The 23,301-nt window shown below is 41.8% G+C and overlaps 1 protein-coding gene across 1 annotated transcript in view; it reads right to left on the reverse strand.

The window, feature by feature from the left end:
- Positions 1-22,982, reverse strand: part of NGLY1 (N-glycanase 1) — a 35,776-nt gene extending 12,794 nt beyond the window's left edge. Inside the window, exons 1-9 of the mRNA XM_058657029.1 lie at positions 22,689-22,982; positions 18,257-18,371; positions 16,820-17,035; positions 11,616-11,745; positions 10,011-10,199; positions 7,424-7,646; positions 4,456-4,577; positions 3,238-3,383; positions 506-616 (exon numbers count right to left, since the gene is read on the reverse strand). Of these exons, the coding sequence (XP_058513012.1) occupies positions 506-616; positions 3,238-3,383; positions 4,456-4,577; positions 7,424-7,646; positions 10,011-10,199; positions 11,616-11,745; positions 16,820-17,035; positions 18,257-18,371; positions 22,689-22,825 (1,389 nt within the window). The 5' untranslated portion in view covers positions 22,826-22,982. The remainder of the gene's footprint in view (positions 1-505; positions 617-3,237; positions 3,384-4,455; positions 4,578-7,423; positions 7,647-10,010; positions 10,200-11,615; positions 11,746-16,819; positions 17,036-18,256; positions 18,372-22,688) is intronic.
- Between the last annotated feature and the right edge of the window lie 319 nt (positions 22,983-23,301).

Genomic DNA, 23,301 nt, shown 5'->3' on the forward strand with positions numbered 1-23,301 from the left:
TGCTTGGAGTAAGGTGGTCTGCCCTATACTAACTGACTGCCAAAAGGAAAATTAGTTTGCAATTATGAAAAAATCCACACAAACTTTCTGTCTTGGACACCCAATTCCTCTTCTCAGAAGTTGTCCTTGTTAATAACTTCTCGTAGCTTGATCTAGAAATGTCCACACATAGTGTGCATACACATGTACACAAATACAAGTATATTCAAAGCCCAGTTATTCTGATAAACAAGACAACTAACTTTACATGTCAAATAACGGATATTCAAATATTGTTTCACTGCAATTTGAGAAGAGACATAATTTAACTCAGAAATTGGGATTTAAAATGTGTCCTCAAAATTTTCGATAGACAAAAAGTATACCTACCCAACACATTAAAATATTCTCACTTGTAAAATAAGGCTGCAATTTTGAAGATGGCCAATGGATTAAAAACTTCATATTATTAAATACATAAAAATGTCAAACATTCTATCACAAATGACAAATATCGATCATGTACCTGTTTATTAAGCCCATTAATAGTTTCTCGAAGTATGTCTTCTTTAATCTTAGTTCTTCTGGAGATTACCTCTGCATGTTTACAAGAATAGCGCCAAGTTACATCCACTACCTGAAATAAATTAATAACATAAATATTGAATAAAATGGTAACCATTGATCATTATTTGCTAAATACAAGGAATGCATGTACTTTTTTAACACATGTACTTTTAAACTTAAAAAGCACCAAGCTTTCATATTTTAAAGCTTGTTTACTTATTTAAAGCCTGTTACTTATTTTCTTATTTATTTGACAGGCAGAAAGGCCTATTAAAGTCTTGTTTACTTATTTAAAGCCTGTTTACTTATTTTCTTATTTATTTGACAGGCAGAAAGGCAAAGAGATAGAGGGCTCCAATCCACAGGTTCATTTCCCAAATGCCTGAGATGGTTAAAGCTGGCAGCTGGGACCCTCCACTCCTTCCGGGGTGGAAGTGACCAAATGACTTGAGTCACCTTGTTTCCCTCCCAGGTTTCACATTAGCGGGATGATGCAGTGAGACGGTGGAGCTGGGTCCTGAATTCAGGCACTCCAACACAAGAAAATCTACAAAGCTGATTCCATGAAAAAAACCAAGTGATAAACAACTTTACTGACTTTTTATTGCATTAAATTTGTATTACAAGATAACTTATTTTTGACCAAAATGTAAAGAAAATTTAATGAACAATCTTTTCAACAAATGTGCTAGAAAAATTCATCACCTAAAAATCTTCTATCCAAGCCTTGTGCCACATAAAAAAATAACTCAAAATGGAGCATAGAACTAAGTACATAAAACTTGTAAAAAAAAAAAACAACTGAGGAAAAAAATCACTGTGGCCATGGGCTACACAAAAACTCTTCTACAACTCTTCTATATCACAACCAATCAATAAACATCATTCAATAAGAGCTTGAAAAGACAAGCTTTAGTCAGGGAAAATATTCTTGCAAAGTAGAAATCTCTTAAATGATTTACAGAACTCTGGATGGAGGCAAGGGTTGAGGGTAGTGATGAGGACACTGCACTTGCGTGCGCCTCTCGCTCCTGCTGGAGAGCCTGCATTCCCGTGTGCCTCCAGCTCCTGCTGCAGTGCCTGCATTGGCATGTGCCTCCCGCTCCTGCTGGAGGGCCTGCATTGGCATGTGCCTCCCGCTCCTGCTGGAGTGCCTGCATTCCCGTGTGCCTCCCGCTCCTGCTGGAGTGCCTGCATTCCCGTGTGCCTCCAGCTCCTGCTGCAGTGCCTGCATTGGCATGTGCCTCCCGCTCCTGCTGGAGGGCCTGCATTGGCATGTGCCTCCCGCTCCTGCTGGAGTGCCTGCATTGGCATGTGCCTCCAGCTCCTGTTGCAGTGCCTGCATTCCCGTGTGCCTCCAGCTCCTGTTGCAGTGCCTGCATTCCCGTGTGCCTCCCGCTCCTGCTGCAGTGCCTGCATTGGCATGCGCCTCCCGCTCCTGCTGGAGGGCCTGCACTTGCGTGCGCCTCCAGCTCCTGTTGCAGTGCCTACATTCCCGTGTGCCTCCCGCTCCTGATGGAGGGCCTGCATTCGCGTGCGCCTCCAGCTCCTGTTGCAGTGCCTGCATTGGCGTGTGCCTCCACTTGCGCTTTCAGCAGGGCACTGTGGGATGCAGCTGGCGATGGCTCAAGCACCTGCAGTCTCTGTAACCTACCTGCAGGCATGGAATGAGCTCCTGGCTCTAGGCCACAGCCTGGTTGCTGTGGACATTGGAAAGTGAATGAAAAGATGGGCGCTCTGTATTTCTGATAAACAATTTCGAAAAGCAGTTTAAGTGGTTTCATTAAGTTATATAGGGGCTGTTTGTTAGTGCAGTTGGTAAAGTAGCCTGCAATACTGGCATCCCATATCAGAACAAAGGTTTGAGTCCTGGTTGCTCCACTTTCAGTGTAGCTAACGTACCTAGGAAAACAGCAGAAGTTGGGCCACGTACCTGGCATACAGCCACCCATGTAGGAGACCTAGATGGAATTCCTGGCTCCTGACTTAAGCCTGGCCCAGCTCCAGCTATGATAGTATGTGGGAAGTGGACCAACAAGTGGATGGAGATCTCTGTTTAATCCTCTCTGTCACTACTCATATACTTGAAAGGCAGAATGACAGAGAAAGGGCAACAGAGAAAACTATTCTGTATATCAGTTCACTCCTCAGATAGCAATAATGGTTAGGGTGGGGTTCGAATAAGTCTCTTCTCAGTCTCCCAAGTGCTTGCACCAACCTCTGCAGTGTTTCCTAGGTCATCAGCAGAGAGCTGGCTTGGAAGTGGAGCAGCTGGGATTTGAACCAGCACCCCTATAGGATGCTAGCATCACAGGTAGTGGTTTTGTCAATTATGCTACAAGTAAAATGTATCCACTTAAATACAATATAGTCATTGCATTCCCAGACAATCTGCAGAGAAATGTAGTATATGCCCACACAATGTCTTGTGTCCCTCAACGTTCATAGCACTTAGCAAAGAACCAGAAACTACTCAAATGTCCATTAATAAGTAGGTGAATTAACAAACTCTATATGACACAATGGAATCCTGACTGCAGTGACAATTTCACCGTTGAATACAAATGATAAAATTGAGTAAATTATACACTTAAAAATATGTGCACCTTGCAGGTGACTTCAACAAAACTTCACACAACTATTAAAAGTTTCATTTATTCTCGGAAGAATATTTTTCCCTTTTATGCCTACCTCATCTTTAGAAAACGCCAGCACGTAAGAAAGCTTCTTGCCCCAGCCCACTTCATAGAGCAGTGGTTTGTCGCACACGTCCTCACACGCATCGCAGTGCAGCCAGCGCTGCTGCGCACAGGAGTAGACCTCAGTCCAGACATGGTCTGCTCCGGGGAGAGAGGACGGATGGCAAAGGGAAGGAAGGCTTACAGTTACAAAACCAGAATGCTTTTCAATAACTGCAACAACCGCTAATACCGGGATCTTACAGCAAAGTAAAAGTGCATGTGATCATCAGTAGAGTGAGCATGCTATGGCACACAGACTAGGAGAGTTGTATTAAATTCTTTGTCATTTTGAAATGGGTCAAAATGTTTTTGGAGTAATCTTTAATGCAGATGGTTTTAGGCTTAATCATGAGAGCATTTTTTTTTTTTTTTTAACAGCATCAAATCAACCAGGCTCAGTCTGGCAACACTAGGGAGTTCGTGTCACTTTCCAAACTTCAGCCTTGCTCTCTCTTCCGACCCACATACTGCAGTGGGCCTCTGGCCACGGGTGTTCTATATTTGATTTTAAGAGAACAATAACTATTGACCAAAGATCTCATTTCATTTCAAAAATCAGAAACACAGATAAAACTCTAAGAAAAAAGAAAATGACTTGTTAACAGGCAAAAGAAACCTTTTTAAAATAAAAAAAAATACAGATGTCTTTTGGCTATCACATCATTTTTGAATAGTGCAACAATGATTACTAAATCTTTCGCAGAAATTTCTAATAAAAAGATCCATATAGCACATTATTGTACATGTTCTTATTGACACAGAAACAGCATTACCATATATACAAAGGTAAAGTGTTAATAAAATATTTATGGTTCAAAGTACTAGGTACAGGGCTAGGTATACAAGAGGTTTCAAAGAGTTGGAAAATGAGTATTGTGAAAACTTAACTGGATTTCAACATTTTTGCCATTAAGATAAATACCTTTAAGTTCAATTTTCCATGGACTTTTTGAAATATCCTTGTATCACAAAACTCTTTGATTTCTTTCTTTTGAAGAAGGAATGTGATAACAATACAATCTATGAAGTTGTAGTTATTTAACTAAGGGAATATGGCAGCTCAGATGGGCAATGTGGAAAAGTAGCAAACAAAATGAAGGGCTTATACGGCAGAAGCAAACTTGTCAGTCTATACGGTCCCAAACTCTGCTTGTAACAGGTTCTGTACCTGTATAATCCCAAACATAGCGAGCTTCAAACCCCAAAGCTCGGCAGCACAGCGTGAAACAATTGGCCCACTCGCCACATCGCCCAGACCTGGTTTCCAAAAGCTTCTCAGGGTTGTTATACCTGTTTTAAAAGAAAAAGGTAACTTTAATGATCAAAATCCAGACTTTAAAAGGTAATAATCACCACCAGGTTTCTTCATGAATACTAGCTGAAGATCCTAGAATAATATGTAAAAGATCTGTGTTGGGCTCTTTGGTTAAAATGATCCAAAAAGACAAGCCTTCAAAGTATTCACATTTCAAGGAGAGGAGGGATTAATACAAGTGACTGTACTATGAGGCAGAACTTGAGGCAAACCAGACACACAAAAGGTTAGATTTCATTGTGGTGGAGTGGCCAGGAGGAGAAAATGCGTTTGTTGGGCTTTGAAAGACAGGTAGGATTTGAACAGGCAGATTCTTCGGGACACCTGCTAAGCACTGCCCTAATGAGTGGTAGTTAGCTCACTGTACTTAGAAAGAAAAAACTTTAACCAACTGTTAACGATTTTAGCTCAATTAAACTTGATTTTACTTGAGATGTGATTTTTAGTTCTGATGATTGTTTTGACTAAAAATTTATTCTTCTGAAGTATTTAAATATGATGTTTGGTAATTTTGGAAGTTGATTTAAAAATCTGCAGCATTCTTAGCTACTCCAATAACAAACTGGAGAGCATCCGTTTTTGCGCGTGGTGTCGGGCAGTACCCTGAGCTGATGCAGCTAAGGAGGAAAGCACCCAGCACGCCGGGATGGCAGCCACGAGCTCGGGGCATAAAGGAAACTGGGAAACCGGGCAGGAATGAACGGGCCCCGCAACCAACAGGTTAAGCAGATGTTTTTGCTTAAGCTGAGTTCAATAAATTTAGAACTCAGGCAACACAATAATTGAAAAAAAAATCAAAATTTGTATTTAACAAACAGTAATAGTAGAATTAGAACACCCTGTAGCGTCTCTCTTTCTCTCCTTTCAGGAGGCACCCCACCTTCTGGGAGGTGCTTTCCCTGCCAGTCACCTGGTCACTTTCACTTTGCGAATAAAACTTCTCTGCAACAGGGAAAAAAAAAAAAAAATCACTAAAACAACATCCTGAATACTATATGTATGTTATATCCTCTACTGGTATCAAATCAAATGGCCTATTAGACTCTAGATTCATAATCAAATCCTAAAGAGAGAAGAGCTGACAGTAAAACAAGCAAATGATAAGGAAAGTAATAATAACATTTAACATAAATCTTCCTGTTAACCAGTGCCACTGCATACTGCACTATTAGTTTACATTGAGCTGCCTAGAATCAGGGCAGGTGCGCACACAGTCCCCCACACACTATGGATTTATCTTCCAGTCTCTGCAAAGGGCCTGTGCAAATGTATACTGGGGGAACTAATTTTAGATAATTACTGGGTTTTTGATTCTGCTTATCGTACATTCTATAGATCATAGGGCTGATTCCAAATAAGGAACACAAGTCCAAAAGCCCCAAAATTAGATATTTAAAAATGTGGTACCTCTCCTTGCTGGAAAGTACACCAAAAGTATTGTCAAATAAAAAATCTGACAACGGGCTTTTCAACCAGAAGATGAAAAAAAAAAAATGAATAAAAAAACTCAAAGTTCATAGTTTTAAATTTAGAAACACAGGGAAGGTTAGATTGGGCTGGTGACACAATTAAAACAAACATCACCTGCCTTTATAAGAAAACAACATGACCATATTACACTGTATATATTTTAAAAGATTTACTTTTTTTATTTGAAAGGAAAGAGGCATAATCTACTACACCATGGAGTCAACCCCATCCTTTACCATATTTTTACCTCTTATGACTATCTGATAATTAAGTACAACATTACATTACTTATTACTACAAGGGTCACTAGTTTTTCTGTGACAGTATAATCTATATTATTAAGCTTAGTGGGCCTGGGGCTGGGGTGCAGGTGTCATTGCCTATTGCTCTGCTGAGGAACCACACTGAGTTCTGGTTGCTCTGCTGTCGATCTAGCACCTGCTAGTGTACCTGGGAAAGCAGTGGAAGGTGCCCACGCCGCCCATGCAGAACCACGGCTGGAGCCTCAGGCTCCTGCCTCCTGCTTGACCCAGAACTGGCTGCCGTAATAATTTGGGAGAGGAAACCACCAGATGAAAGATTATTCCTTCTCTCTCTCTGCATGTCACTTTGCCTTTTAAATAAATAAATAAAAATCTTTCAAAATACATAGTTTTCAGAAACTAAATCGTATTGTAAAAGAACAAGTTCACAGAATTTAAAATACTATCATTACATTCAATTTACATTGTAGAGTAAGGATTAGTAAGCACCTTATAAAAGGAGAGGTGAATATTTTAGACTTTGTCGGTATTCAACTCTGTTGCTGTAGTCTGAACACATTCACAAACCATTCGTACATGGATTAACATCACTGTGTCTTAACAAAACTTTACTTATGAAAATAGCACATTGTGGTGCTGTGGTGGAGCCCGTTAAGGTACTACATGCAATGTGGGCAATCCATATGGTGCCAGCTCAAGGCCCAGCTGCTCCACTGCCAATCCTGCCGTCGCGAATGTGTCTGAAAAACCAGCCCAAATACTCGAGCACCTGCCACCCTCATGGGTGACCCAGATGGAGTTCCGACTCCTGGCTTTGACCTGGCTCCACTACGGCCACTTAGGGAGTGAACCAATGAATAGAAGTGCATGCGCTCTCTCTCTCTGTCGAATGCTGCCTTTCAAAAAAATAAACCTTAAAAAAAATACAGGGTGTAGGCTGGATTTACTCTAGGAGTCATAAATTGCTGACCTATGTTGTAAAGGAATGTATTTCTAACAAGTGAAATAAAGACAAATCCATTTAATGAGACTTTATTTCTATTTATGCCATTACCAATTAACTCTGAATTTATTTTCCAGATACCCACCTTGGGAATCGATTGCTGAACTGGCATGCGTCACAGTAATGATCTTCTATTTTTCTTGCATCCCACTTCAACTCGTCCTCGTTAGGCACTAATGTTGAACCTCTAGGTCTCGTCTCTCCACCACATTTAGAGCATGAAATATTATTCACCCAGTGAAAAAACTCCTCTTTAAACCAATGCAAAAGCTCTAGCAAAAGAAAGTCCTCCTCACTTGCATTAGCACCTGAGAAATTTAAAAAGAAAATCAAGTAATATCTTTTAAAAATCCATATTTTATTCTTAAATTTAGAACTCAGATAACAACATAATTGAGAAATGGTGCAAATTTACATTAAGGAGTGGATGAGTAGTAGCAACAGAATATCCGTTCATACTTATCTAACGTTAAGAAGATATGAAAGACTTTCACAAATAAGATGCAAGAAATACTGTCCGTATATTGTGAATGGGGCTGGGATGCAATGACTTGTATAACCATACACCCATTAATCAGAGAAACATTTGAGCAGATGTTACCAGGGGGCATGCTTATGAGAATCTTCACTGCGAGAGCATTTAGAAGAGAGAAAATGATGAATAATTCCATCAGCAGGGAACTGCACAGGGGACACAGTATGCATACTACAGAACACGAAGAGAGGCTGAACACCATCTGGGATATCCTCCAAAGGAACACACCAAGGACCTGAATATGTGCGGGATGATAAATTTCATGTGAACCCCATACAATGTACACCATTTTTAAAAATAACTATGAGTGTAAATAAAAGGAAAAATACCCGAAAAGTAAAACATCATACGATAGCTATCGGCTATGGCAGAGGAACAGAATTGACTGGAGGGGAGAGTGGAGCTTTTCTTGTGTAAAAGGAAAGCGGAAGAGGATTTTACCCAGAGAGAAGGGCAAGGTGAAGACAGGGAAGGAGAGCTGACTGTTGCAGTGCTGAGGAATGAGCGACGCAGTGGTAAGCAAGCTCACTCTAAAATCTGGAGAAATAGGCAAATACGCTGAACCACTGCCCAGATGTGCTTACGGGAGTCGTAACCAGCAAGGATCCTTAGCAGGTCATGCTGACAAACTGCTGGACAGTCTGAGCATGTGTGACCTAGCCTGAGAGTAAGAAGTGCAGTCTCGGAGGAGGTTTCCACAGTTTTGTGCTTTTCAAAAAATATTATTTATTTGAGAGTAATAGTTACAGAGAGAGAGAGAGAGAGAGAGAGAAAGATCTTCCACGAACTGATTCACTCCCCAAATGGCTGCAGTAGCCAGGGTAGGGCCAGGCCAAAGAACAGAACTAGGAGACAGGAGTTTCATCCGGGTCTCCCATGTTAGGTGCAGGGACCATCCGCTGCTGCTTTCCCACACACATCAGGAGGAGCTGGACTGGAGGAATTTAAAATCACGACGAGTACTATGTAAGCAGCTCTAACGGAATAAGTGAACACCATGCAAGAGACAGGTCACATACACAGAGAAATGAAAACTCTCACAAGCTCTAAAGGACATGCAAAAAGAACAACACAGAGGTCCCTCAAAACCTAAAAGTAAATCTATTCCATAATCAGCTATCCTATCTCTGGGTATATATGGATCCAAAACTAATTAAATAGTTATCAGATTATCAAAGAGATACCTGTCCTTTCATGTTTATTGCTGTATTATTCACAAAAGCTGAGACACAGAATCAACTTGGAAATCCATCAGTGGATGAATGGGTAAGAAAATGAGGCATCCGTACACAATGGACTGACTCCGCCACAAAAATAACATTCTGCCGTTTGCAGCTAAATGGATGTAACTTAGAGGCCATCATGTTATGTGAAGTAAGTCAAACTCAGAAAGACAAGTATCACATGTAAAATGTGCTTTCAAATAAAATAAATCTTAACAAAAATTAAGATGGCAAATTCTGTATTATGAGGATATTCAAAAGTTTATGGAAAGTGAATTAAAGTAGAACGCTTTGTTCTAAATGAATTTTGACATTCCTCTAGTTTTTTTTTTTTATAAGAAGCATTTTTCACTCATCTCTGGAAGACTCTTAATACCCTTGGATATACTATTTTTGTGGGGCTACTGCTCCGAGGAAGCAGGTTAAGCTGCCACTTGCAACCCTGGCATCCCACACTGCAGTGACAGTTGAGTCCGGGCTGCTCTGCTTCTTCTACTCCTTCTTGCTAATGCACTTAAGAAAGTAGCAGAAGATATCAAGGGTGATGGGGTTCTACTACCCACATGGGGGATCCAAAAATGGAGTTCTAGACTCTTCTCTTCAGCCATTCTCAGATGGAAGCTGGGAAGTAAACCAGTCTCCTCTTTGTCACGCTTTTCCAAAAACTGTAATCAAATTGCTTTTTTATTGTGCGTGTGTACACCAAATTAGCTTTTCACTCCATTTTCTATATACTGTTTGAAGGAACCTTGTGCTTTACAATAAAATAACTGACAAAAAGATGTGTCTACAAAATATAACACAATCAAATATTATTGCATTTTTAAAAATGTAGATAGAAAATATGTTAAGTCAGCATTTGTTTCTGTAGTAATGATACATATGTAACCATAGTCACCACATAAACCTGCTACCTTGATCCAGTTTTCTAGCTCTAGATAACTTCTCTTGCGATTTCCTTTTTAATTCTTGGACTGGAATACAAGCCAACGCTTTCTCCTGCAGAGCAAGGTTTTCATAGAGCAGCACATGCTGGACTGTAGACTCCAGAATTTTTAGAATAGTTGAATCAGCCATAGCCTGAAAGAAAGAAAAAAAGTTAGCTTTTCACCAAATGCTGCAAAAATCAGATTTAATAATAATAATAAAAGAAACACTGCGGTTCTGTGAGTTCATAAATAATGGGAACATACAGATTCATGGAATTAGGACAATTCTACAAAATATAACATCAGGAGATCTTATGACATAACTAGACCACATTTATTATGACAGCATTATTTTTAGGAGACAGCTTTATCCATTTCAAAGTCTAAGACACATCTTGGCAGTTTTTTTCACGTGTATTTGGCTTCTTCCAGAGTTACTACTGAGTGGTGATTCTTCATTGTCTTCACATGCCAACCGCCTTTGAGGAGTCATTTTCCTTATCCTGCCACAGAAGCGGATACTGCTGTGTCAAGGCACAGATGATGAGGGTCACCACTTAAGCCCCTAAGTGCAACCTGTTTATATTCCTATTTATTGATCTTTCAGGCAACTTTAGACAAGCTGCAAGGCCACATCCTAGGCATCTGATAAAACTGTCTTCAGAGGCTGCTACTTTTGGCCAAATTTCTTTCACTGTCTTAGAAACACTGAGTGTTGGTTTTTTGAGTCAAACGTAAGTTAAAATCCAGAGACACATTCACAAGCATAGCCATTCACAAAGTTGCTCTCATTATAGTTCTCGCTGTTGTTGAAGCTTGCTTTTGTTGCGTTGTTTTGAGGCTGTATTTAACAAGGATAAACGCTTGCTGAAATCTTGGATCATGATATCGCTCCGAGTGACGGATCTGACAGCTTGTCCCACTTCAAATCACCATAATAAACACTATCAGCAAAAGAAGCATGCTTTGAAGGGATCAGGAATTTTGAAAAATCCCTAAAATAGGAACGGCAGATAGAAAGGAAAAACCAAAGAAGTACGTCCTACCAAGAGGATGCAGATGAAAAGTAAATGAGTTTCCAGAATCACGCCAAGCACAAAGGACTCACTGGATCCACAGAGCAAGGGGGATTTCAGAACACCCACTGGGGGGCTCTTGACCTCTGCAGAAGGACAGATTCCTGCAGACTTTTCCCGCTGTCACCCTATCAACAAAGAACTCAGCTTCTGTGTGGCGAAGAGACATGCAAAGGCCGCCAGAAACAAAGAGTAACCAAGTCTAGAATGGTCGCTTCTGGCATAGTCCCTCATGCAGCATGCCCTCCTTTGCCCACAGCTGCTTTAAGCAAATATAGTATTCACAGAAGGGCTTGCATGGACTCTTAAGTGGGTACAGGGCTACAACACCCTTCCTGTTGAGGAGGTGCATTAAATTCAGTATCAAAAAGAACTTATAGCAATGGCAGCAAATACAGAAAAAATGAAAAAAAAATTATTTTCAGAGATTTGAGTACATACTGCAGAGAGGTTTCAAAAAGCCTGCCAGGTGGCACTGTTAGGCTGAACAATGCATTTACTACACCTAACTTACTAATACAGCTCAGTAACAGTACAGTGGAGAGAACTGGCTGTTTATCCTTGTCATCACGTGACTCACAGGGAGCTGTGGCTCGATGCCACCGTCCAGCATCCCAACAGAGGGTCAGACACACAGGGTCGGCCTGGGAAAAGACCATAACGTCATAACGTGGCAAAAATTCTAAGTCCAACCTGTGTACACTGGTGACTATCTGTATTCAGGGGAAGACAACTGCCGATCTTGGATATAAAGAAGTAAGGGCATATTGGTGCCAAACAGTAGAATACACATAGCTAAAGGGTTATTAGTCAATTGGGAGAGTAAGTAAAGGTATTAGCTAAGAACTAGCATCCATATGGGATCCCAGTACTTGCAAGGTGAGGAAATAGCCAACAGGCCACTGCACTGGGTCCTCAAATAGCTGTATTTCAAGGGGAAAAAATCTTTACCAATCCAATGGTCTCACAAAGACAGTCTTCCTAAATTCAAAATTATCATGACTATTTAAAATACGTTTAGATCTACATTGATTAACTGATACACCATTGGTAAATGCTTTGGAGTTAAACATTTTCTTGAGCTAGCACTGCTGTGCATGGGTTAAGTGGCCACCTGCACTGATTTGAGTTTTGTATGCTCCACTTCTGATCCAGCTTCCTGTTAATGTGCCCGGGAAAGCAGCCGATGTCCCAAGCCATGGAGCCCAAGAAACCTACTGAGACCTGGATGAATTTCAGGCTCTTCTGTCTTTGCCCTAGTCCCAGACCTAGCCATTGTGACCATCTGAGGAGTGAACTAGCAAATGCAAGATCTCTGTCTCTTCCTCTCTCCTTGTAACTCTGCCTTTCAAAGAAGTACATCTCTGAAAAAAACACCCACATTATTTAATCTAGTTCTTTGCATTGTTTTAAAATGTATAAAGCATATTGCCATTAGTACAATATGTCCATAAACAAAATATATTGACTATATGTGCAAATTATTATTTACAAGACATACAATTATTCAAAGTGTAAAGACTCACTAAACAGCATATGAGAAATCAAGACACAATGAAGAGTAAGGGAATGAGAAAGTGAAAACTACAGGAAATGTAGGACCCAGTACATCTATACGTTGGTCTGTTTCTAAAATAAGAGAGCTGCAGCTTACATTTGGCACAGTTGTTAAAATGCTGCTTGGGATGCTAACTCTTATACTGGACTGCCTGGTCTGAGTCCCAGTTGGTCACTTCCTGCTAATATGCAGCCTGGAAGGTAGCAGATGATGGCTTAAGGACTGGGTTGCTGGCCCCACATGGGAGGCAGGCAGTGTTTACAGGAGGCTTGGGCTTGGCCGAGCCCTAGCTGTTGACAGCACTTAGGCAGTGAGCTAGTAGATGGAAGATGTTTGTGTCCTTGCCTTTCAAAAAACTAAGTAAATAAATAAAAATTAAATAAGCGCGCTTACAAAAAAAGGTCTTACAAATTAATCCGCTTGTTAAACATTCAGACTAAAAACACACAACTTCTATTCCATTCTGATGCAGCCAGTCCGGGATTAAGTGTAGAAATCTCCAAGGGGCACCGCTGGCACAGTCTTAAACGCAAACTGGTTTAAAGCCAGGTTTAAAATAGCACAGAAGGGTCTCTAAGCACCGGGTGGCCCCTGCTGCGTGAGCTTCCAGCGAGCAGCTGAAAGGGACAGGGAGAGCCTGCATGAGCTCAGACAGACGCAAGAACACAGGCATTTACCACAGAGCAGCACGCTCCTGGGCAAGAACGGACAGAAACATGTTAAAAAAAAAAACCTCCATTTTTATTTGAAAGAATTCTGACGAAAACGAGGCATTATTTTTTCTATGCAGATCTTCATTTACTGAGAGGGTAAGAACATATTCAGAGTATTTTTTATTCTCAATTTAATTGTTTTCAATCTGGAAATTACCTCATTCATTGTGATTTTAATGGCATTCAAATGATCCTGAACAATAACGTTTATTTTCCTTATTTCTTTACATATTCATTGGCATAGCCCTGAAAAAAACTAAGACATAAAAATAGAAGGCTGCTGATTGCATGGCCATTATAGCAGCTGGGGAAACGTGCACTCAGGCTCCTTAATTGCCTGACAAAGTAAAAGTTATTTGGAGTACAAATGGAAGCTTAAATGTGAAATCTGTCTCTTTTTTTTTAAACCAAAGAGACTTTTTTCTTTGCCAATCATACTTTCAATTATTTTGGCTTGTAATGTAAGATATATTTAAAACTCTAGATGAGAAAAAAAAGTACAATGTGCATGATTCATCAAATCAAACGTTATAACTAGAGTTTATACTAGTAAATTCACTTCCTGACTTTAGTAAAAGCGCAAGGCTTCCCAAGCCCACTAGCTCTCTTTGTACCCTCATATAGCCCTTTACTTTAAAAAAAAAAAAAAAAAATATATATATATATATATATATATATATATTGGAAAGTTAGATTTACAGAAAGAAGGAGAGACAGAGAGAAAGATCTTCCATCCGCTGATTCACTCCCCAAGTGGCCAGAGTTGAGCTGTTCTGAAGCCAGGAGCCAGGAGCTTCTTCTGGGTCTCCCAGGTGGGTGCAGGGACCAAGGCTTTGGGCCATCTTCCATGGCCTTCCAAGGCCACAAGCAAGGGAGTTGGAAGGGAAGTCGAGCAGCCAGGATAAGAACTGGTGCCCCTGTGGGATATGGCACATGCTAGGACATGAGCCACTAGGCTACTGTGCCAGGGCCAGCCCTTTACTTTTGTGACCTTTAAGTATAAAATCTGTTTTCAACATAAAAGTTCTGTTTAATAAATTTTAATTGGCAGTTTTAATCAAGTCATAATTTTAATAAACTTATTTCTTTTACTCCCTCCCTATCCCAGTTTTTCTTTTTAAGAATGTAATTAATACACATTATAAAAAATATCAGAAAATGCTGGGTAACATAGATATGAAATTATCCATAATTTTGCTACTCAGAAGAAACGAAGATGTCTGTGTTCTATACCTTTAAAAATGGACATATATATATCTATATGTGTTTTAAATAAGCCAAACTGAAATGTTATGCAAATACTGCCAATGTTGTTTAGAGCTGGAATTCTGTTTCTCTTTTTCCATACAATAATGATCTTCAAACTAAAACGGATCACATCATTTTCAGCATATGCTAATTGTGCCAACATAAGGATGTATGGTAATCTATTTCCTACTGAAGGCCACGTATGTCCTTGTATTCATTCACCTTTAAAGGGCTACCTCACAAACAAGACACTGAACTCTAAAATCTTATGTCCAAATAGGATACTACTTCACTTCTAAAGCTTACACATGAATTCAAACTAACAGGTTGTCTTATTGCTGGTTTATCAAGTAAAATTAATTTAAAACATTAATTACCTCATTTTAACATTATCCAACATATTATGCCATAATTTTAATAAAAATCACAAATTGTAATTGTTTTAAATACATACTCTTATAAATGATACCCAATAACAAGAGTTGACTTAAACCTTAATTCCATTAACATTTCTAGTGCTATGCACCAAATAAAAGGATGTATTTAGACTAGCTATGTAAAAACACTTTTCAATGTGTATTTGAAGCCAATTAAACATCGGAAATAGGTTTCACAAAAGTTGTAAAACTGAACGATGTAGTGGCACAGATACCCACCCTACACTGGTCTGAGTCCCGGGCTGCTCTACTCTGGACCCTGCTCCCTGGCGATGCTCCTAAAAAGGCACTGGAAAACAGCAGGTACTTGGCCCCTGCCCCCGTGTGGCTCTGGCTTTGGGCTAACTGAGCCCAGCTGCTGTGGCTGTTTGGGGAGTGAACCAGTAGACAGATGATCTGTCGTCCCCACTCTCTGTCTTTCAAATAAATAACTCTTAAAGCAAAAAACAAAGCAACACGACACTGGAAACATTAATGTTGCTAAGGTTCTGAGGTTCTATGTCACTGAAAAAACCATTTCTGCTATTTCATATCTGCTTCTGGAAGGCAAATGTTACAAAAAGTAATTTTTATTTCCATTAAGAACATTAAACACTCAAGATGTATAACAAGCAAATTTATAAATCAGTTGGGTCATTAGGGCAAAGACAACCAAAATAAGGTAAAACGTAACAGCCACTAAAATGCATACAGAATAACTGCTGTTGATGAAGATATTAAAAGTTGAAAGCCTTGAGTCACCACGTGGCTAGCTGAATGCGGCCCAGCCCTAGGCAAGTGCTTGGCCCTGTGCCCTCTCTCTCACTCCCTCTACCTTCAAATAAATAAGCAAATACATTCTTTAAAAGAAAACATATGGCTATACAAAAACATACCCGTGAATATTCACATTTTTCCATTTTCATAATGAAAAACAACTCAAATATCCATCAACTTATGAATGGATTATCAAAATGTGATACATCTTTACACTAGGATAGTATTAAACAATAAAAAGGAAGAGAACAATCTGACATTTTACAATATGAATATACTTCAAAAATACACAACGTAGAATCCAGCAAAGGAGCAAAAAGCAATATATTGCAAAATTCCTTTCACATAGAATCCTCAAGAAAGCAAGAAACTGTTTATAAAAGTCAGAGTTATAGGGAGAAATTGAGATCTTGCATCTGCTGGCTCATTCCCAAGATTGCCACAATGACCAGGGCCAGGCGGGCTGAAGCTAAGAGCCAGAGATTCTTCCGGGGCTCCCGAATGGGGTGCAGGGACCCAAGCACTCGGGCCATCTTCCACTACTTTTTCCCAGGCCATCGGTGGGGAGCTGGATCAGAAGCGAGGAAGCCAAGACTCAAGCAGGTGCCCATATGTGATGCCAGCACTGCAGGCTGAGACTTTATACCACAAAACATTCTAACCACCACTGCTGCCGTATACTGAGTAACAATACAGTCCAGTACTTTGCATCTTAAGGATAAATTTATTAGCAAATTTCAACATCTGTGACTACCATACTGACTTACATTTCAAGATTTTATAAACATTTAGGATAAATGCTTTTTAATCTCTCATGTTTTCTGACTTTTGTCCTTTTTAACTCTCAGTTAGTATCCCTGTCTGAAATAGGTAAGCAAGAGAAAGTAATTGCTGAATTTTGTAATATACTAAATAAATAAGTGTAAATAATGGAATAAGCTTCAAAAGAAATTCCTGCTTCTCATGGATAGCCATTAAGTTGTGTATAAAAAAAAAACAAGATTACTTCTTGCTGGTGTCCGACCCTCCGGCTTGGCTCGGCAGGGCTGGATGACTGTGGCCCAGGCAGCAGGGGGCTGGCTGCAAGCTGCGGAGAGGACTCGGCCTTGTGGCTCTGACTGGACCCAGCCAGTCTGCTGCTTCTCTCGAGGGCAATCAGGTCCCGAATCTTTTGCAGCTGTTCCACTGAAGCTTTTTCAGGAAAGATGAGATGTGTTTCTCCCTGGAATTCATAAAATTAGGAAAAGGAGCAAAGAGCTCACAAGCAACTGAATTATATAACTGTTAACCCAGGTCTTTAAAAACTGTCAGACCAGAAGTCAGTTTATGGGGTCCATTAACTTCTGCCAGACAGCAAAATGTACACTGGGTCAGTAATTTCTTAAGTAAGGATGGCTAACAGTAAAATGGTGATCCCACGTCTGTGAGGAGCTTAGTAGTTAATGAGTACCCAATGTTTATGGAGAGCCCAACATTTGGAATAAACTGGCACTACTGCAGAAGCGAGTAACACCAGGAGCTAAACACACAGTCTTGCTCTCACTGAACTCATACAAATCACACAATCTCTCATTCAGATGAACATCAACTTTCTAAACACTTCCCTGCTTCATCCCTTGCCACTACTGTTTTCACAAAAGCTACAGCAGAGTGGTGACAGACCAAGCTAGGCATGACAATGGAACTCATCAACACTCATGGATACTGGAGTTAAGAACAGGCCGGGCAAGTCCAGGCTGTAACACCCACAGGCTCACTCAGGAATTAGCTTGGGGTGGGCCAGGCTGCAATATCCACCAAAATGTGCAAAGGCCGAGAAACCACTCCCAGCTCTTGAGCAAACCAGCAGGAATGGCAGTCCCACAGCGGTGAGCCCACAAATCTAGCAAATGTTTAACCATTACATGGCAAGCCCCATCTACTATCTTATTAAAATTCCTTCTTTCACAGCGAAGAACCTTTTCTGTGGCAACTGAACTTTTCTGTGTTGACTTCAAAACTTTAATTTCTTACTGGAGACACATGGTTAGACCCTATTATTCCTATCAACTCACAAACTAGGTATGTGCTAAAAGTCTTTGTGTGGCTTGTCCAACCTTACTCTACCTTAAAGGGCTGACATTTTTAAGGCTCTCCATGTATTTTACTGTGACCTTAAAGTATACAAGGTAATAAAGTTTGTGGAGAATGGAATAAAAAAATAAGTTTATTTTGGTGTAAAAATATTTAGAAACCAGTGCAAGGTTTCTTCATAATGTACATTTTCCATCAACTTTCTGAAGTATCTTTAAATCTACCATGATTTTTAAATGTCAGTTAGCTGAATAACCAGTTCCATAGATTGCCCAAACATCCAATCAAGTAACAATACAATTTTATTCAAACAATTCTTCATCCTGCTTTGTGCATGAAGCAGGGAGAGAAAAATCTTGAATGTACATACCTCTTCAAAACCCATTTCAAATAAACACTCTACAGCTCCCCTGACAGGCAAGAGTCTAGTAGAAAAAGCTGCATTTCCAATCCGGATAGATCTGTATTTTTCATCATTAGGGTTTCTGAAAAAAAGAAAGAAAGGAAGAAAAGAAAAAAGTTTAGATTTAAAGGGCCAGTGTTGCACCCCACAGGGTTAAGCCACTGCTTGATGCAAACGCTCTGCAGGAGCGTGGTTAGAGTCCAGGCTGTCTTGTTTCTGACCCAGCTTCCTGCTCACTGAGAAGCTCTCTGGGTGGCAGCAGATGGTGACCCAGGAGCGTGGGACCCCTGCTCTCCACATGGGAGTCCTCGATGGAGTTCCTGGCTCCTGGTTTTTGTGGCCATTTGGTGAATGAACCAGAGGACGCAAAATTTGTGCATTTCTGCTTTTAAAAGCAATTAATAAGCCTTTAAAAGAAAAGTTGAAATATATATATATATAGATAGATAGATACACACACACACACGTATTTCATAGGCCTTTTGCATTTCTTTCCACTTTTTATACTGGCTTCTCTCCTCTATGGTAACATAGACTTCAACTTTAAAAAGGAAAAAATCTGGAATAGTTTCATTGTTGTGACACTTTTAACCTCATTAAACTTTTAACTTCATTTTTAAATTTAAACACTTTTAACTTCATTTTTTAATTTTACAACTACAGATATTAACGTTATTATAAAGAAAATATGGAGTTGGCACTCTAGTGTAGTAGGCTAAGACTCCAACAGTAGCACCAGCATCCAATTATGGGTACCAGTCCATGTCCCTGCTTCTGGCCTGGAAAAGTAACAGAGGACGGCCTAAAGCCTTGGGCCTCTGCACCCAAGTGGGAGATCTGGGAGAAGCTCCTGTCTTTAGATGGGCTTAGCTCTGGCCTGTGTGGCCTTCTGGGGAGTGAACCTGCTGATGGAAGATCTCTCTGTCTCTCCTTCTCTGTGTAACTCTTCCTTTCAAGTAAGAATATATCCTAAAAAAAGAAAATTCATACAACATTTTAACCCTATATGGTTGAAGCTGGAAACTTCCATAAGCCTTCCAAGTCACTGAAAAAAAAAAATCACAAACCCTAGGTGGGGGCAAAGATTTTGTCTGTTTTATTCTGATGGATTGCTATCATGTAGAATGGTGCTAGACATGGAGATGATGCTTAATAAACATTTGTGAATTAAATTAAGCTACAAAATGGGTCATAGCTTTCAAAGACCGTACTTCTAATAAACAGGCACCGAGCTTTATTTTGTACATATCACCTGATTCACTTCATTTTCCTTGACCAGTGATTGCCTTTACCATAGGATCTGCTGCAGTTTAAGACTGAGCATATTTTTGACACAGCAAATATGGAAATAAAAAAATAAATCATACAAATTGTTACCATAATTAAGATTCTAAATAATATACATAGGATGAGTAATAAAAATATAAGCTTCAATTTCACATTTAAAAAATAAGTTTCATAAATCAGAAAGACTTAGTCAAATTCAGAAAAAAAAAAAAAAAACCCAAGATAATCAACAGTACTACACTTGGCAGACACTCAGAATGTGGTGTGGGATGCTGAGTTGACACTGTGTTAAGGATTCGGACACTGTGTCAAGCATTGATAGGACAGTGCTGGTGCTGCCCACCTGAAGGTGTGGCCAAGATCTCAGCAGGCCTGGATGGTCTCAGAACAGACATACAGGTAAACATGCATACCCATACGCTGTCATCGATGGACTGTGTCATGAGGACTAGCACACCAGGAAACGAAGACACATTGCGGCATGCATCTCCCAAATAAGAGGATTCCAAACTGTTAAATATGCTTGACAATATGATGCCAGATTTTCTACCATTTCCTAGACCTACAATGTTAAATAGCAGGATGTTGGACTTGCAACTATTGCTGAAGGATTATACCACTGTAATAATAGGAGAGAAAATCATGAAGGGGGAAACTGAAGAGGGTGGAAGGGGAAGTAGAGGGGAGAATTCCTATACCTGCAAAACTGTATCATCCAACCACCTGAATGCAGCTCCACCTTCCTTTGCATGGACACCGGACCACCCTGCGGAAGAATTCTAATCCATTCAGGCAGTGTTTGCTACTGGTCTTTTACTCAATGTGAGCTTGGAGGCTAATGTCAATAATAATTCTTGCAAAAGGGCCTTCTATTATTCGTACTGTCTTGGCTGTCCCCATTGACCTTATGCTAATCAAGGGACCTGTATTTAGGGTTTCATTCTTTCCTTGATCTTTAGGTTCTCCTTTTTTGTGATATAAGATTAAGTTGTAGAATAAGAATTGTAGCAGGAACTTCTATTGTTTTTAGGTAAAACAAGTGGCAGAATTAATTATCCCTAGAAACACCCATTTGACCATGACATAAAAAGTCTGAGCCAGAGTTGGACTGTTTCTGTATAAATAAAGCGGACAGCTTTCCTGCATTGTCCATTATGATCATGAAATCCTAGTGGTCCACTTCTTTCCTCTTTGCGCCTCATCCACACATCCTGCTCGAGTTCCAAACTCAGCTGGAGCTGGACTCCGGCACAAAAGTACTATTTTTTTGAGACTCAGTGTGTACAGCAACAAGTACTGGATTTTAATAAAAAAAAAAAAAAACCTGATGAAATTCTCACCTCAGTATTATTCTGTAAAACTGCTAGTCCTTGAGGTAGAGGCAAAGGATGGGTACTTCATAAATTCCCTTACTTCTAATGCTGGCATATGTACCTAAACCAGCAGGGGGGACAGAAAACCTTGACCTTCTCAGAATACTTTTGAGTTCGCTGAGCAGATTTCTTAGGTCAGGTGGCAGGAGACCCAGACGCGATCTGCAGTTTTTCTGCGAAGAGGCCCGCATACTTCTCCACCCCCTTGCACTGGCTCACTGAGCCCTGGGCTGAACGGGCTTGAATTCTAAGAATATGAGGTCAGCGGCACTATCGGTTAAGACAAAGCAAAAAAGCCTACTTTTCCACACTGTCTCCAATGATCTAAAATCTAAACTCATGATCCCCTTCTAGAAGAAAAACTCAAAGGCTAGAAGCAACCCACATTAAGGGCGATGGTGCATGAACTGACCCGACCCCGCCAAGATTCCTTTGGGAGCTGACCGTACATTCATAACCCTGACTGGGACGCCAGCAGCCATTTGCACGTAAAGGTTTCCCTTCCGCTAAGCACCTGGCTGCACTGACTTGGAAGCAGGAGTCCTCAACACCAAGGTTAAAATAGGCTGATGCTTAGCAGGTGGGTAGGCCCCCAGGTGGGCTCTGGTGAACACTGCCTATACATGCATCTACAGCGACCACGGGTGTCTGAACTTGAGGGCTGAAGCGGAGGGGTGTCACAGAGGAGGGTAGTTCTCACACATCACAATTCTGTGGTCCCTCAAGGCTCCTGGCACGTAGCAAAGTTCTCCCTTCAAACCAAAGGAAAACTACTTTCAAGGGAAAACGACTACTTTACCTCTATGAACAATATGGGTAACATGGGTTTAAAAACGACACTTGCAACCTTGTAAAATTTGAGCCAAGAGATGCCTAACCCCTTGGAATCAACCGGAACTTTCATGCGCATGTGCACACACCCTTGAGAAGAGCAAAGAGGGACTGGGACCCCACCTCTCCCGTGGTGATGTGACCCAGGAGTTAACCACATGGAAGCACCTAGAACCCCCGGAACCTCGCTTCCAATTCTCCTCTCACACGCCGCAGGCCTTGGTTGCAGGAGTCGAGCTGGGCAGCGGCGTGGATAAACCACCTCGCCTCCCCAGTTCCCCAGTGAGGAAGGTCCCTTAGAGCACCCCAAGACTTTCCGTTCACCGGAGCACGCCACAGAAGACTCTTCCCCGAGGTGACAACCTTCGCTAATTTTTAAAGGAGCTTACTGAAAAGTGGAATCTACATAATATGTGAAGGTCGGGTCTGAAGCACCATGGCTCACGCTCCAATCCATAAAAATAAGCAGCAGGAAAAAAAAAATCAAGCCCGAAGAAGAAGAAGCATCCGGCCCTTCCGGTAAACACTAGTAGACATTATTACTCAGAAACTCACGAGGTCTGTCCAGCCTGCTGGTAAACCCACGCGGCGGGAAGCTGACGCCTTCGGCACCATCCTCCCGACTCTAGACAGGTGGACCCCGAGAGGAGGCAGTACGGGGCGCACCCCTCCCCTCCGCCCTGCCCGCCCACCCGGGGACCAGCAGGTCACCAGGGCGCCCGGCTGGCAAGTGCCAAAGTCACGACTGCCAAGAAACTTCCTCTTCTCGCGGGACTACGGCCGGGCCGGTGGAGTCGGGGTCCGCTGAGGCCCTCGGGGTCCACAGGTCGGCGCCCCCTCACACCGGGGTCCCAGCGTCGCGGGAGCCCACCCGCCCCGGACCTGCGTCCTGCCCCGCGGCCCCACACCTGAGGATGTTATCAGCGTAGGTGAGCAGCAGCTTCGAGGCCTCCAGAAAGGTCTCTGGGGTGTTCTGGCAGAGCTCGGCCACGGCTGGGGACGCCGAGGCTGAGGAGCTGCCCCGCGGCGCGGCCGTCGCCGCCATGCTGGAGCGCCTGAGGTGGACGCCGCCCCTCGCGCGCCGCCTCCTGCACTGAGCAGGCGCTCCGCGGCTTGGCCACCGCCGCCCGGGAAGGGGCGGGCAGCTGGCTGCGGTGTCGCAGGGAAGGTGCTGTCGGGCCAGAGGCCAGCGGCCAGAGGTTGGCCGGGACGAGCCGGGACGACACCTCGGAAGGGGTGGGGTCGGCCGGGAGAGGCGGCGTCCCCCGAGGCGAGGCGAGGAGAGGCGGGGACGGGGACGGTGTCCGCTAGGGACACCCGGATTCCTGCACGCTGAGTGCCAGCCTGGGTGCTCTGGGCGCGAAGCCCGGGAAACCGCTCTTGATTTCTCTTATTCACCACGCATACAACCCTTGCCCAGTCTTCTCCTTGCCAGGCCGTGCTAGGGGGATGTGTGGATGTGGGTGAAAGACGGGAGGAGGAAGGTTGCCGGACAAGAGCTCGGCTGTCGGCCCTGCTGGG

Source organism: Ochotona princeps, chromosome 30, assembly GCF_030435755.1.
Source record: "Ochotona princeps isolate mOchPri1 chromosome 30, mOchPri1.hap1, whole genome shotgun sequence".
Lineage (NCBI taxonomy): Eukaryota > Metazoa > Chordata > Mammalia > Lagomorpha > Ochotonidae > Ochotona > Ochotona princeps.